General features: G+C 40.7%; 1 protein-coding gene across 1 annotated transcript in view; it reads right to left on the bottom strand.

Annotated features, from left to right (window-relative positions):
- LOC135226145 (collagen alpha-1(I) chain-like) overlaps positions 1 to 15,863 on the bottom strand; it is a 189,601-nt gene that overhangs the window by 4,682 nt on the left and 169,056 nt on the right. The window contains exon 6 of the mRNA XM_064265585.1: positions 57 to 1,298. Within this exon, the coding sequence (XP_064121655.1) occupies positions 57 to 1,298 (1,242 nt within the window). The remainder of the gene's footprint in view (positions 1 to 56; positions 1,299 to 15,863) is intronic.

The following is a 15,863-nucleotide window of genomic DNA, read 5'->3' as shown; positions in this document are numbered from 1 at the left end:
GGGCGGGCGGGCCAATGGGCCGCCGAGGTTCACCGGGGCGGGCGGGACAGTCGGGCCCGCGAGGTTCCCCCGGGGCGGGCGGGCCACGGGCCGCCGATGTACCCGGCGCGGGGCGGGCAGTCGGCCCGCCGAGGTCCCCGGTGCGGGCGGGCCAGTTGGCCCGCCGAGGGTCCTTCGGGGCGGGCGGGCCACTGGCCCGCGAGGTCCCGGGGGCGGCGCGGGCCATGGGTCGCCGAGGTCCCCGGGGCGGGGGGCCAGGTCGGGCCGCCGAGGTCCCCGGGGGCCGGCGGGCAGCGGCCCGCCGAGGTCCCCGGGGGCGGGCGGGCCAGTCGGCCCGCCGAGGTCACGGGGGGCGGGCTGGGCCAGTCGGCCGCACGAAGGTCCCCGGGGCGGGCGGGGCCAGTCGTCCCGCCGATGTCCCGGGGTGCGGGCGGGGCAGTCGGACCCGCCGAGGGTCCCCGGGGCGGGCGGGCAGTCGGCCCGCGAGGTCCACGGGGGAGTGCGGCCACTGGGCCCGTGAGGGCCCCGGGGCGGGCGGGACAGTCGGCCCGTCGAGGTCCCCTGGGGGGGCGGGCCAGTCGGCCCGCCGAGGTCCCCGGGGGCGGGCGGGCAATGGGCCCGCCGATGTCCCCGGGGCGGGCGGGCCAAGTCGGGCCCGCCGAGAGGTCCCCGGGGCGGGGGGGCAATGGCCCGCCGAGGTCCCCGGGGCGGGCGGGCCAGTCGGCCCGCCCGCGGTCCCCGGGGCGGGCGGGCCAGTAGGCCTGCCGAAGGTCACCGGGGCGGGGGCGGGGCAGTGGCACGCGAGGTGCCCCTGGGAGGGCGGGCCAGTCGGGCCCTGCCGAGGTCCCCGGGGGCAGGGCGGGCCACTGGGGCGCCGAGGTCCCCGGGGCGGGCGGGCCCCTGGGGCCCACCGAGGTCACGGGGCGGGCGGGCCAGTCGGCCTCCGAGGTCCAGGGGCGGGCGGGCCAGTCGGCCCGCCGAGGTTTCACCGGGGCGGGCGTGGCCAGTCGCCCGCCGAGGGCCACGGGGCGGGCAGGGCCACTGGGCCCGCCGAGGTTCCCCGGGGCGGGGGCGGGCCAGTCTGGCCCGCCGAGGTCCCGGGGCGGGAGGGGCCACTGGGCCGCCGAGGTCCCCGGGGCGGGCGGGCCACTGGGCCGCGAGGTTCCCACGGGCGCGGGGCGGGCGGGCCACTGGGGCCCGCGAGGTTCCCCTGGGCTTGGGCGGGCCAGTCGGCCCGCCGATGGTCCCCGGGGCGGGCGGGCACTGGGGCACGCCGCGGGTCCCCGGGGCGGGCGGGCCTAGTTCCTTACGCACCTCTCTGTGAAAACCTGGTTACCCTGGCGTTTCAAGGAGACAAAGTATCGTTCAGATACCAGCGAAATTTGCCACACGGTCGAAGGGCCTGTGTGGATAAAGACCATTAATTAGCCAATGAATAATAATACGTGCAAAGTACTGATGATATTATTAATCATAATGATAATAACCACATTAATATTCATTACAGTTATTATCTTTATTCTTGTTATAAATATTTATAATCATCATTATTATTATTAGTCATACTTCGACATCAGAGAAGAGGATGATATAATATGCATAAATAAAAATCCCGTTTACCTACAATATATAGTGACACATATGGTTCATACTTATATGCACATACACATAATGCGTAAATAAATAAAAATAAAATATATATATATATATTAATATATATATATAGTATTATATATATATATATTATATATATATATATATATATATATATATATATATGCATAGATATATATATATCTATATATATATATATGTGTGTGTGTGTGTGTGTGTGTGTGTGTGTGTGTATGTATATGTATATGTATATATATATATATATATATATATAATATATATATATATATATATATAATAATATATACAATATATATATATATATATATATATATATATATAATATATATTCATATATATATATATATATATATATATATATATATATATATAATATATAATATATATATATATAGAAGGTCAGTAGAATAGGCCAGTTGTTAAAAATGGTGGTTGCAGCTAGTCAGTGAGATAGTCTATCAGTCAAGAAAATTCGGCCATTGTTTATTCTTGGTCTGAAAAGTTAGAAAGGCTTCGATATAAACAAAATATTTGTATATAAATTTTTCATACTTGCCATTCAAGTATTACTCCTACAAAGGTCACCTTTGTCCTCTTGGTGGCATCGTTTGGTGCTTGTGTATTAACCACTTGCTTGTTGATACTAAGTATATGAAGCATACGACTCTTTTCTTTGGTGAATATTGCAAAAAACGCGCAACACAAACGTAATCTCGCAGCCACGAGGACAATTTGCTAGGCTTGCTACAGTGAAGCAACAATCGTGTATAACCCGACCCCGCCTTGTCGCCGGCGATGTTTACTATTATGCAAGTTACCAGGTACATCGGGCAGAAATATCTTACCATAAACCTCTAAATTATCGTATTTTCATTTCAATTTGATTGTATTTCACCAATTCCAAAGGTTTTGTGTAACTGACAGTGAAAGGGTAAATAAGAATAAATAGGAATTGCGTCATAATTGTTGTTTTCCCATAGTCAAGGTAAAATTGTACAATGAAAACACTAATATTACCATATGCATATTTGCCAAATTCCTTCACTATAATAGTGCCATATGTATCGTATATATACCAAATCCTTATTCATTGCCCATGTTATGGTATTTTCAATGGATACCGTATAATTATTGTCATTCTGAACAATGATTTACCTAAGCCTTCCCTTTAATACTCATTGTACAAAAGGGTCAAATATCTGTGTTTAACGATCATTATCATACTACTGGGAACCCTGCTATGACGTCTGATGTCATAGTTTACGTCACAACTAGCCTCTATCTGGGTGCTTACTAAATCTAGCTAAGTGCCCTTTTAAATATCTTTGGTTTACTCTGACAAGTGCCTTAATTACCAACATTAACGAAATGGCCAATGGTCGCTTTTAACTTTAGATAGTATTTGCTTTCTATATCATGAAATCCATAAGCCAGCTAGTCACTGATTAGGAAATTTTCAGAATAGAGATAGTGGCAGACAGGCACACACAAAGAAAGAGAGAGAGAGAGAGAGAGAGAGAGAGAGAGAGAGAGAGAGAGAGAGAGAGAGAGGGGGGGGGGGGGATAATGAAATACATGAAGTAAAATAGTATTAATTTTCTTTGATTAACAATTCCCAGAAAGGAATGAGTGTTCACCCAATCTCGGAACACTTATTCTACTTTGTAGTTCCAGTTACTAAAGAATTTAACTGAATTCATGTGATCGTGTTAGGTACAAAGGGTACTGTTGTTCATTTTTCTTTTTTTTAGTATAATCCACTGAGATTATTATCCTTTTGAACAAATGTTAATTTCCTTCTTCACCATTATATTCAACACACACACACACACACACACACACACACACACACACACATATATATATATATATATATATATATATATATATATATATATATATATATATATATATATATATGTGTGTGTGTGTGTGTGTGTGTGTGTGTGTGTGTGTGTGTGTATGTATGTACATATTCAATCGTTATTTAGTGGTGAAGCATTAATCACACTATAGCTTTAGTAAATAAATCCTTTTATATTTGCTTTATTGCCTGAATATACAATTGGCACAACTTTATTTTGTGAATATTTGGCACCAATACTATCTCATAAAATATTGATTTTTACCATCTTAAACTTAATTTCCTTTTCATATTTGCTTCAAAACAGTAGTCAGTTCTTTCTTTGGTCTCATTCCCCGTTATTATTACTTCACTTGAAAAGATGAGGACAACGTTGTGATTAAAGCAGCAGAAATCCTTCTCAAGAAAATGATTGCTATTCCGCGAGTACATTCTGAGGTAAGCTCAAATGTAATCAACTGTCAGACATTTCACAATTGCCTTAGCCAAGCAAACAATGGCTTCAGAAGAGAAGTCGCCATAAAAAAAATGCTTTCTTTTCGTCGCTCTATCCCACAGTTTGCTTGCTCTTTCCTACCGTTTCAATATTGTCCTTTCAAATCCAGTTAGAAGGAAACAAATCCCAGAGGGTTATTCACAGTACAGACATTGTTGGAAAGGATTAAATGAAGGCATCCAGATAATCCCCTTCGAAGCTATACGTTCTATTCAGTTTCAATTTTTCGTTCCTCTGGAGAGAACAATATTGCATCGAAAAATGACAATTACTTATTTCTTCCCCTTTCGTGCCAGAATTCAATTGTTCAAAAAAAATATATAATTACTCTACGCAGTAAGAGGTTGCCTTTATTTATCAATAAAAGCATGCACATTCTTATGGGTTATTAGTAAAAGCGTACACATATTGACGGTTATCAGTAAAAGCATGCATATACTGACGGGTTATCAGTAAAGTCATACACATTCTGATGGGTTATCAGTAAAGGCACATACATTTTGATGGGTTATCAGTAAAGGCACATACATTCTGATGGGTTATCAGTAAAGGCATACACATTCTTATGGGTTATCAGTAAAAGCGTACACATTCTGATGGGGTCTCTCAATAACACACTGCCCATTGACAGAGGAGTTTAATCTTCTTTACTTTTTCACTGTGCTAACGAACCAGTGAAGACATGTAGGTAGTAAAGCCAAGCTCTGGAGCACTTTCAGCCATTTAGCTCTTAACGTAGTGAAACGAGGGAGCCAGAGTGGTTGGACAACAAGATAAAGAGGTCCAGAAAAATAATGAGATGAGGAATAGGTTCTAAAAGTAAGAAGTAATAGTTAGAGAGGTAGGATAGCAAGTCACAAGTGAGGAAGCAGGAACGGATTTAAGGCAATAGAATAAAAAGAGGGTGCATCTAGGAGCCGAAAGGAGGCTGCAAAACTGTAACCACCCACCCACCCCACTTCCAAATTTATGTTTATGGAACAGACTCCCTGTTAGTGGCACGTAGATTAACTGAAACTGTATTATGAACAACACAGAGCACTGTTAATGTTGGTGGAGTACTGTCAAGTGAATTAGTATTAAATTGTGGGGCACTGCTAGAATTTGCTATGTCACCTTTACCATTTACCCTTCTCACAGAATAAATGAGGGGTTAGAGATAAAAGTAACCGTAAATAATGACAGGGTGTTTTATTCAGTAAAACACCAACCATCTACAAAGCCTACTTGAACCAATAAATCATGTAAATAAATCTGAAAAAAAACAGAAACAATTAGACAGACAGAGTATGTGCCAACAACTGAAATAACATTAGACGGAGAAAGGATGATTGATGTTTCACTATTTCAGATATTTAAGAACCAACCATTTCAGGCTCACTAGAACTGGGACTTAGTGAGAATAATAACGGCCGCATAAATAATGCGCAGGATAAATAAGTTTTAGAAACAGGAAAAGGTTGCCATACATATTTAAATCATTATATAACAATGAAGCTATATCTGAAATATTTCCTGATTTTAAAATGAAGATTTTTTAAGAATAGTATTAGGAGTCAATGCCAGGATAAGGGAAACAACAGAAGTCTCATATGAAGATATAATTATGATGAGGGGGGAATGGAGATGACTTGGACATGTCCTTCACACCACGTCTACGAGAATAATTAATTGCACGTGATTGTACTGGTGTGCAGCTTAGGACACCAGAAAAAGTGTAAAAACCAACCTTGCCTTAATGTGAACTGTGAGACAAGTTACCGGAGGTGGGAAGATGTTTGTGGAAATTAAAGGGCAGGAGAGACATGCCTGGCCGAATTTCATAGAAGCCTACTGCATCGCGTGACCATGACACCATGACGATCTCACGCGCGCGCCAACACACACAGACACACACATATATGTATACACACACGCACACACACACACACATATATGAAAATATATCAATTCCGAGGTAGAGCCAATTAGATATTAAAGGACATTTGTAGCTCGAATGATGTATATGAATCACGGTGATGTGATAAGTATTCGTACATACATACATACACATATATATATGTGTGTGTATGTATGTGTATGTATGTATGTATGTATGTATATACTTATGTGCCCGTGTTATGTTTTAGAATATCGTGTACTATAATTTACTATAAATAAATTGCAAAAGTACATAATGAAATCACGTGTTCTTCTTGAACTATCAAGTGATAAAAATACTAAGATCATGGCCAAAATTTGTCATGAAAGGTGCCGCATAAAATTCACGGGGAAAAGACCAGAAATGTAGCATATTTCTGCGTGGCATACACGCCTTTCAAAAGCCGCTCCCGGGCGTACCGCTTTTGTCTTCTGTCTTCTGTCCGCAGATTGTTCCGTCAACATCCATCGACAGGGGAAGGGATCCCTGAGGACTGTATTCACTGTGTGCTCTGTGCTGGAACGGGATTTCACACCTGAATCCTGCCGATCCTTCCAAAATAGCACGCGACCTCTTGTCTGTCTTGCCTTCCCTTTCTAAATGTGCATCCAGTGCACAAGGACAGGATATATATATATATATATATATATATATATATATATATATATATATATATATATATATATGTGTGTGTGTGTGTGTGTGTGTGTGTGTGTGTGTGTATAACTGAATCACGAAAGTTTGGAACGTGATAAATCCATAAATAAAGGTATAAGCCGCGAAGGAAAAATAAACAACGGAGTATCTCAAAGATCTTTCAACTCGACGTCCTTTACTTAGCAGACAAACATTTGTCTGCTGAATAAAGGACGTCAAGTCGAAAGATCTTTGACTAGAAACTTCCGCTGTTTATTTTTCCTTCGTGGCTTATACCTTGATTGATATATATATATATATTTTATGTATTATATAATATATAATATATTATGCATACATATATATATATGTATATATATATATATATATATATATATATATATATATATAATATATATACATATATATATATATATATATATATATATATATATAATATATATATATATATATATATATGTATATAATTATATATTTGTTTCAGAACGAGAAAAATGACAATATCAAACGTAACAGAGTCTAATTTTGGGCTACAAGTATAAACGCCGACTCTTTGTTTATTTTTATTTCTTTCCAGAATTACAAGTCAATAGGGAAAGGAAGGAAATATATCTATGTTTCTTAGGGACATCAACGACTCCGCCATAACGCCGTCAATACTATCACAAATTTTGGTTGCTTACTTTTAATTGCACATTTCCTCATTCAGAACATCTAAATTCGATGTTCAGTTCTTGCAGTGATTCACAAAATATTTTTTGTCGAGACATCGTATAAACGATAGTAACACCGTCAAATACTGGAAGTGTTGATTCCAGCGATTTCTAGATCAGTACCGACCTTCCACAATGCCTCAGTTTAGCATTATCTGGATCACTGAACTTTGTACAGCCAATCGAGATGAGGTCATTAGCCAGATGTGGACACTATATTAAAATTACTGAAGGATGAAGAGTAGGGAGGCAATGGGAAATCATTACCTTTCCTAAAGTACCTTGTCCATACCTAACCAGACCTTACCTTCCTAACCTGGCAGAAGGGGGGCCATTCCCACTGGAAACACACACATACCGCCCCCCACCATCCACGAAAGTACATAACACTGAATATTCCTGTCTCCCTACTCTGCACACGACCCCAAAAAGCGTTATGATATATTGTCATTTGTCAGTCCGACCTTTAAAGGCCCTTGAAGACAAGAGTACAAATCTTAACCGACTTTAAAAACGGGTTAACTGGTGGAATGATGTTGCATTATGTTGCGTTCAAGATTAAAATGAGGTTGATGGTAAAAATTGAAATTCTGTCATGACGTAGCCTCTTTGGTATTAGCCAGGATGGTAAGCGGAGCGCATTGTAAAGACGTTGGTATTTTAGTTCCTCGTGGACCTTTTGCCCACCCTTTCATGCAAATGCAACCTTGCAACAGTAGTTGCTGAATAATTCAAGTAAGTTCTCTATTTATTGAATGCCTGGCAACCGATTTCGAACCACTATATTCATTTCTTTGAATATATAACCGTGGGCTGAAAATTCATTGCATTGAACAGGCGTTTGTTTGTATGGTGTTTTTGTGTTGCATGGAACCAGTGGTTATTCAGCAACGGGACCAACGGCTTTACGTGTCTTCCGAATCACGTCGAGAGTGAACTTCTATCACTCGAAATACACATCTCTCACCCCTAAGTGGAATGCCCGAGAATCGAACTCGCGGCCAACGAGGTGGCAGGCCAAGAACATTCCGATCACGCCACTGAGGCGCTTCAACAGGTGTTAGTTATGGATACTCTTTGGTTGCAGCTGCTATTTATTGGTCAGGATTTGGCCTACGCTGAAATATATGAAGATTAGCCTCATTTTCCTGTCATCTAGTTCATTTTGATATTAGAGCCTGGAGCCTCGGCCATGCTGCTGCCAATTTGCTCTGGGATTCTTCCCTTGCTTCTGTTTTTCCTTCCATCATTTCCATGCTAAGTTTATCGCTTTCCTCGTGCTCAGTCACACTCTTTATTAATTCCTTTTTTTCTATCAAGCCTGGATTAAGTGAAGGCATTAGGCAACACGTCACATCAGAGTCTATCCTTAAAATGTTTTCTTTTTTATTTAGAAAAATATAATAAACATCCTGAAGCATGAAGATAATGTCTGTGATGAGCTTCGCGTATCCACTGGATTTTCAGTCGCCTCTCCGGGAATCTGTCTCTTGCGATCCCTCGCCAATAGGAATATCAATCTTCCTCAAACGTCCATTCACTCGAAGTGCCCAAAAATTCCTCTTTTATCCGGGAAGCCATTCTTTACCTTCAGACATTCTTAAAGAATGTCTAACGTCGTGTTTTATCTTTATTCCGAATTTTCATAGCGTCGTCATGTTCGTATGGAAAATGCAAAGAGGCCATTAACATCCAAGTGTTTCTAGAATAGACGTATCGTAAGTAACAGTAGTAGAATGCTGGGTAACATAGACACTATTATCATTATTCGCATGGATCAAGCACTCAGGGGACACCGACTTGAAATTCCAACTACCAAAGAATGTTGGTTTCAACTTCCCACCGAAGACCCCATTCTGCAGCAGTAACTGATCATAATGTAGAACCAGTGATTTTACATCGCCAAGGGGGAGACGCGGATCCGCCACGCCTGAGTGGCCAACCGCGACAATAACCACTATGCCAGAGGACCAGCTAACAAGCAAATATAGGAACGCATGAAAATATGAGAGTATAATCGCCATTTCTGGAAAACAGAAAGCAATCTATGAATGTTAAACACTTTTAAATGCAAATGGTGCCTTATATTTTATGCTGAAGCTTCTAGAAAAGCCAAGAAGCCCACGGGGAAATAAATAATGATATTACATACTTTCATACTTTCGAGTTCCATTTTAGGGGTTACACACCTCTAAGGAAATATGAAACGTCATTTTGTACTTCTTTTTCAAGCCGGTCATTCCCTTTTCGTGTGTGTGTGAGTGTGTGTGTTTGTGATTGCGCTTGTGAGCAATCCACAGCTGTACAAGACACAACTTACTCATTTTCATCGTTACGTTTAAAATTGGAAATTCATCTCATTTCCATTTCTTGACATCTCTTCTATATAACTTACTTTCTCTAAGCTTCAGTAGAATTCTTTTAAAGGAAAATACATACTATGTATTTACGAGAATGGAAAGAGTCAATAGGTTTTCGGGTAATATTCGTTACATGAAACGGGTAGTAAATCACTATTACTTTCGCGAATAAATTTCTCGAAATGGGAGACTTTAATCGCTGGGGTATGATGGACGTCGACTGACGCTGATCGCTTCATAACGGAAAAAATAAAATAAACAAATAAATAAAACATAAAATAATATTAAATAAAATAAAATGAATAAAAAAATTTAAAAACGTAATTGTTTCCGGTGATCATAGTTCCAGGTTCCGGATCTTTTCCGTATATCTATTTTATATGACTTTTGACCTACATAACTTACATGCTCCCATAAAATCTCCGTTTCCATTTCTCCTTTTGTTAATTGCATAGCTATTATATTCTCTCTCTCTCTCTCTCTCTCTCTCTCTCTCTCTCTCTCTCTGTCTCTCTCTCTCTCATTCTGTATGTGAGCGTTATGGTTAGCTTCTAATTCGTTTCTGCAAATGAAAATAAAATTGATTCCAAAACTGTGTTCTTGTACCCCCCAACAACTCTCTCTCTCTCTCTCTCTCTCTCCTCTCTCTCTCTCTCTCTCTCTCTCTCTTCTCTCATTTATTCTCCAAGCAGAACCTCATTAAAGCCACTTACCCTGAAATAGAAGACGACCCTGAAGCGACTGAACGATTATAATTCTGCACATTATTTATATTATGGCTTAACATCTACGACGACTTCGACTGGCTCCCTTTCTTATTAAATAATAATAATAATAATAATAATAATAATAATAATAATAATAATAATAATAATAATAATAATAATAATAAGAAGAAGAAGAAGAAGAAGAAGAAGAAGAAGTAAAAAATGCTCCAACGTTTCTTCGGCGCAATCAAGTTTTCTATATATCGTAATATAATCAAGGCCACCGGAAATAGATCTATCTTTCGGTGGTCTCGGTATAATGATGTATGAGCCACTGCGCATGAAACTTCAACCACGGCCCGTAGTTGGTCCGGTCTATATCATTGCCAGACGCACGATCATAGCCAACTTTAACCTTAAATGAAATAAAAACAACCGCGGCTAGAGGGCTGCGATTGGATATGTTTGATGATTGGACGTAGAATGCTCAACATGCCAATTTGCAGCCCTGTGGCCTCGGTAGTTTTTAAGATCTGAGGGCGGACGGAAAAAGTGCGGACGGACGGACAAAGCCGGGACGATAGTTTCTCTTTTCAGAAAACTAATTATTTTCAGAAATCTAGAGATGACTCTCCACGAGTAGTTTCGGATACCGGTTTCGAACTCTTTGTTTGGCCTTTAGAAAGTGGTTGGGTATTCGTTTCATTTTTCATTTACTGAACGGGGTTTCATTGAAGAGAAGTTGCGAGGCTGCTTTTATAAAAACTACGGTGATTACTTTTCTCAGTTATTCTCACGTTATTTTCAGTTACTGTAGATCATTTAGAATTATCTATAAATTTTCGTTTTTGTGTTTCTTTTTGTTTATACGATTTGTTGAGTGTCTTGTATCTGCCATCCAAAGAGAAACTCTAGTTTTGATATATTTACGCAAGTACACACATCAAAAAAGTGAGAGAGAGAGAGAGAAGAGAGAGAGAGAGAGAGAGGCACTCAATATATCAGATGGAAGGATCTAATGCCTACCAGAGAGACGAGAGAGAGAGAGAGAGAGAGAGAGAGAGAGAACTTTATTGTACACTGAATACCGAAAGAACTGGAATGAAAAACATCTCTTATCAATTAACTCAAACTCAAAGAAACTCTTTGTAGTCCAGTGCGATGAGCCTGACAGGTAATCAATTATATTTCGTCCATTATCATTCCTACATCAATTCCCGTTGGGAATTCCTAGCGATATTAGGCTCATACTAAAGGTCAGACTGTCAAGAATATGAAATTTATGTCCATCTTACCTTTACGTATAGAGATAAAAGATTAAGATGCGATTGGTTTTAATCAGGTTCAGAGAACATGAAAATTACAGATACAGCACTTGATAGTTTTCAGAAAACAAATTGATGGTTACCAGTATAATGCACAAGAAGTATTAGATCCGTGAAGAACGATAAAAAAAAACCATAAGGGCTTAACCTACTTTCTTTCAAAGAACTCAATATTCCGGTTGGGAAACAGAGAAAGGAAACTCCACATGAGTATTAAATATCCGAAATTTTCATCGTCAAATATCGAAGCGTAAATACAGCAGCGCCTCGTTTTGTTGCTTAAAACGTGAGCGAAAGAAAAGACAAAAGGATTTGTTGTTCGTGTTTTAAGTCCGGCAACTTTAGAGTCCGTGAGGCCTTTGAGAAATGGTCGAAGTTCCCAAAGAAGTCCTCTTAATTAACGCGTTGTATTGTTAGAAGCTCCTGGATAGGATCAGCTTCGCTATCTGATAATGGGGCCTGGAGAAGAGCAGCACATATCGAATGGCAGAGGATGATATCTACCGGGCTAACATTATGTACGCTAAATCAAGAATACATACATACATACAAACATACATATATAGTTATATATATATTATATATATATATATATATATATATATATATATATATATATATTATATATATATATATAGATAATGATCCAGGATACATGGCGTGATCCATGTATCTCATCTATAACTCGACATGTAATGCTCTGCTCCAGCCCCCCATTATAGATAACGAAGCAGGTCATATTCAAGTGTTTCTCACGATACAACAAGTTAATTAATTTGGGAACTTCGGCTGCTCTCTAAGGCCTCACAGACTGTACAGCTGATGAACTCAACATCATCAACAACAACAACAACAGATCTTTCACTATTATCTTCCTCTTCGTCCATCTTTCCAGCGAAACAAAACGTAACTAATATATATATATATATATATATATATATTATACATATAATATATATATATATATATATATATAGAGAGAGAGAGAGAGAGAGAGAGAGAGAGAGAGAGAGAGAGAGAGAGAGAGAGAGAGAGAGAGCGTGTATGTGAGTTTGCTTGTACGCATCTACCCACATAAGAAAGCAAAACAGCTCAGGTACTACACATTCCAGGACGACAATGGAGGTGAAGTGCTGGAACGCACAAGGAAAGCAGTAGGAATGTGTAAACAATAGAACAACACATTTCCACCCTTACTAACATCAATGGCACAGGAAATTGCATTTGAAGGCGCCATTCGGTTGAGCCTGATAACGTATTGAAAGCTAATTTGGTCTGTATTGTCGAATAACATCGGCGAATTCTATATTGGCGAGGTATATCAGTTCAGATACCTTGGGTACATGCACGCAAACAGAACTCACTCTCACAGGAAAGAGTGTTCGTTTGAGAAGCTGAATGAGGGTAAAGTAATAAGGTCGCTGAGAAGGTTCTTTTAAATTGCCAACCTTGTGTTTATGCGATCGCGGATATGCTATAAATAGGATACAGAAAAAATTACTGACAGAACATCATGCATTCCCAGTAAAAGAAGGAGAGAGAGAGAGAGAGAGAGAGAGAGAGAGAGAGAGAGAGATTAATATAGTTAGTGTGATAAACATCTACTATTTAAAGAATGGGAATTACAGAAGAGAGAAAGAGAGAGAAAGAGAGAGAGAGACAGTAATATAGTTAGTGTGATAAATATCTATTTAAAGACTGGGAATTACAGAGGAGAGAGAGAGAGAGAGAGAGAGAGAGAGAGAGAGAGAGAGAGAGAGAGAGAGAGAGAGAATAATATAGTTAGTGTGATAAACATCTATTTAAAGAGAGAGAGAGAGAGAGAGAGAGAGAGAGAGAGTAATATAGTTAGTGTGATAAACATCTATTTAAAGAATGGGAATTACGAAGGAGAGAGAGAGAGAGAGAGAGAGAGAGAGAGAGAGAGAGAACTTCATACGTCTTTGCTATTTTTATTCAACAAGACAATTTTCTTTAAGAAAGAAATGCTAATTATATGATTCCGAAAAGAAAACAGGCTGAAAGGCGTGGCTAGAAATAACAATACTACTTTTGTACAAATGGAATATTGTAAAGGAGATGAATAAAAATCTTAACGGGTATAGCTTTCTCTATCATACCTGAAAATGCGTGAATGGGTTCTGATTGATAAAATATGGTTATAAATGGAAGGTTTGATCGGGAAAGAGCGGAGTGAAACCAGGGATAGGATACAAGAACTAATCTTGTTTTCTTTGGACTTGATATGAATCTTTCGAAAGTAAAATGGGTACATGTTCATATATGTTACAGTAGAAAACGATGAAATCGACAGAGATTTACGTGTTGATAAAAAACGTTGTTTTATGTAGAACTTAGTTACAGTAAAAGGAATGAAAGGGGTTGCAGCTACAGTAGATTTACATCAACCGTGCATTTGATGTCTAGGCCAGTCCCTTACGACGCTCCTCATTGGCTGTTGATAAGCCAATCACAGGGCTAGAAACTCTCAGTCTCTCTCGAGAGATCACATGGGTAGGATCTATGTTCCACCTCTCCTGAGGGATACGTCTTTCAGGAGAGGTGGAACATACATCCTTCCTATGTGAACTCTCTCGAGAGACAGAGTTTCCGCCCCTGTGATTGGCTTATCAACAGCCAATCAGGAGCGTCGTAAGGGACTGGCCTAGACATCAAATGCACGGTTGATGTGAATCTACTATGGGAGCCCAAGGGTCGCTGCAAGGAGCCTTGAGTAACGCCTACAGTGCACCACATGAGGTGCGCTGAGGGCACTAACCCCTTGCGGGAGTTGTATACTGTTATTCAAATTCCTGTGTTAATAGTTATTGCCTGTCCAACAGATTGCATTATCATCTATTAGGAGTTTTTGATTCAAGCGTAGATATGGTTATATTTTGTCTTCCATTCTTATCGTCTCCATTTATATAACTTCTCGCATATTTTACATCGATTGCATAAAATGATATCATCATTCTTTTCCATTTACTTTTGTTATTCTGAACGGTATTCATTTCCCATTCCCATTCCTCTTGACTTTTCAGCGCTCTTCAAATTCATTAAATTCGCGGAAGTTCACATCTGTCATAACGATTCCATATTCTTCGTTTGCCAGTGAATAATTGCATTGAAACTACAGTCAATAGAATTCTTCATTCAATTCGATTTCCGTGCATCATCGTTTACAATTCCCTCTCCCCTTAATTTATCAGTGTTAGTCAAGTACATATTTCATGCGCTCTCCATGCTACGGTACAGAGAGAGAGAGAGAGAGAGAGAGAGAGAGAGAGAGAGAGAGAGATCGTGGTCGTTTTAAACGTTAATCGCTTCTGTATTAAAACAACAAATTTATAAAAAGTCAATGATTCACGCTTGTCCTCAGTTTGTCAGTTCTGAAGTGAAAATTCTCTGCGACATTTTAAAATTCTATTTGCCAAAATAATTGTCAAAGTTGCCTTAACTGATTCAACCATCCAGCAGACATCGCTGCAAGTGAAAATTGTTGTACGTTATCGCGCAAGCTTTAAAAGGAAAACCGTGCAAGAAATCATAGACAAAAATATGATAAATCTCACCCGTATTTGTCAAGAGACAACAAGGGTTCACATATTACTGGTTTAAAATCCAAATACTGTTGTGGATACTGCATTTCCTTTGGCATTTGCACCGAGGACTTTGATGGCGTTCATATTTCTTCATATTTCCCTTGACACGTGTCTGTGTATATGAAGAATTCTATCGTGTATATTACTAAGCTCGGCGGAACAATACTGAGTCTTTTGTTGATGACTCTCCTAGTTGTGTTTTTAGCTCCACTAAATTTTGAGAAATGGGCTGTTTTTCCGGATGTTTCCTATATAAAGTCGTACACTGAGCAGATTCTACAATATTCATGAAAGTCTCTCTCTCTCTCTCTCTCTCTCTCTCTCTCTCTCTCTCTCTCTCTCTCTCTTTTATAACACTGGTAATCTTGCTTCAAAACTTAGTCCAAAAAGGAAACGTCTTCTATTGCAACCTTGTTGACAAATACGGAGGAAACGGCGGGGGAGGGGGTGGTGGGGGAGGGGGGTGGATGGGGAAGGGGGTGGTGGGGAGGGGTTGGTGGGGGAGTGGAGTGGCGGCGAGGGAGAGATGGCGGTGGGGAAGGGGGCGGCCGGGGGAGGGGCGTGGGGGAGGGGGCGGGGG

The sequence above is a fragment of the Macrobrachium nipponense genome, chromosome 14 (genome assembly GCF_015104395.2).
Source record: "Macrobrachium nipponense isolate FS-2020 chromosome 14, ASM1510439v2, whole genome shotgun sequence".
NCBI lineage: Eukaryota > Metazoa > Arthropoda > Malacostraca > Decapoda > Palaemonidae > Macrobrachium > Macrobrachium nipponense.
The sequence above is the reverse complement of the archived record's forward strand: the minus strand, read 5'-3'. Positions and strand labels throughout refer to the sequence as shown.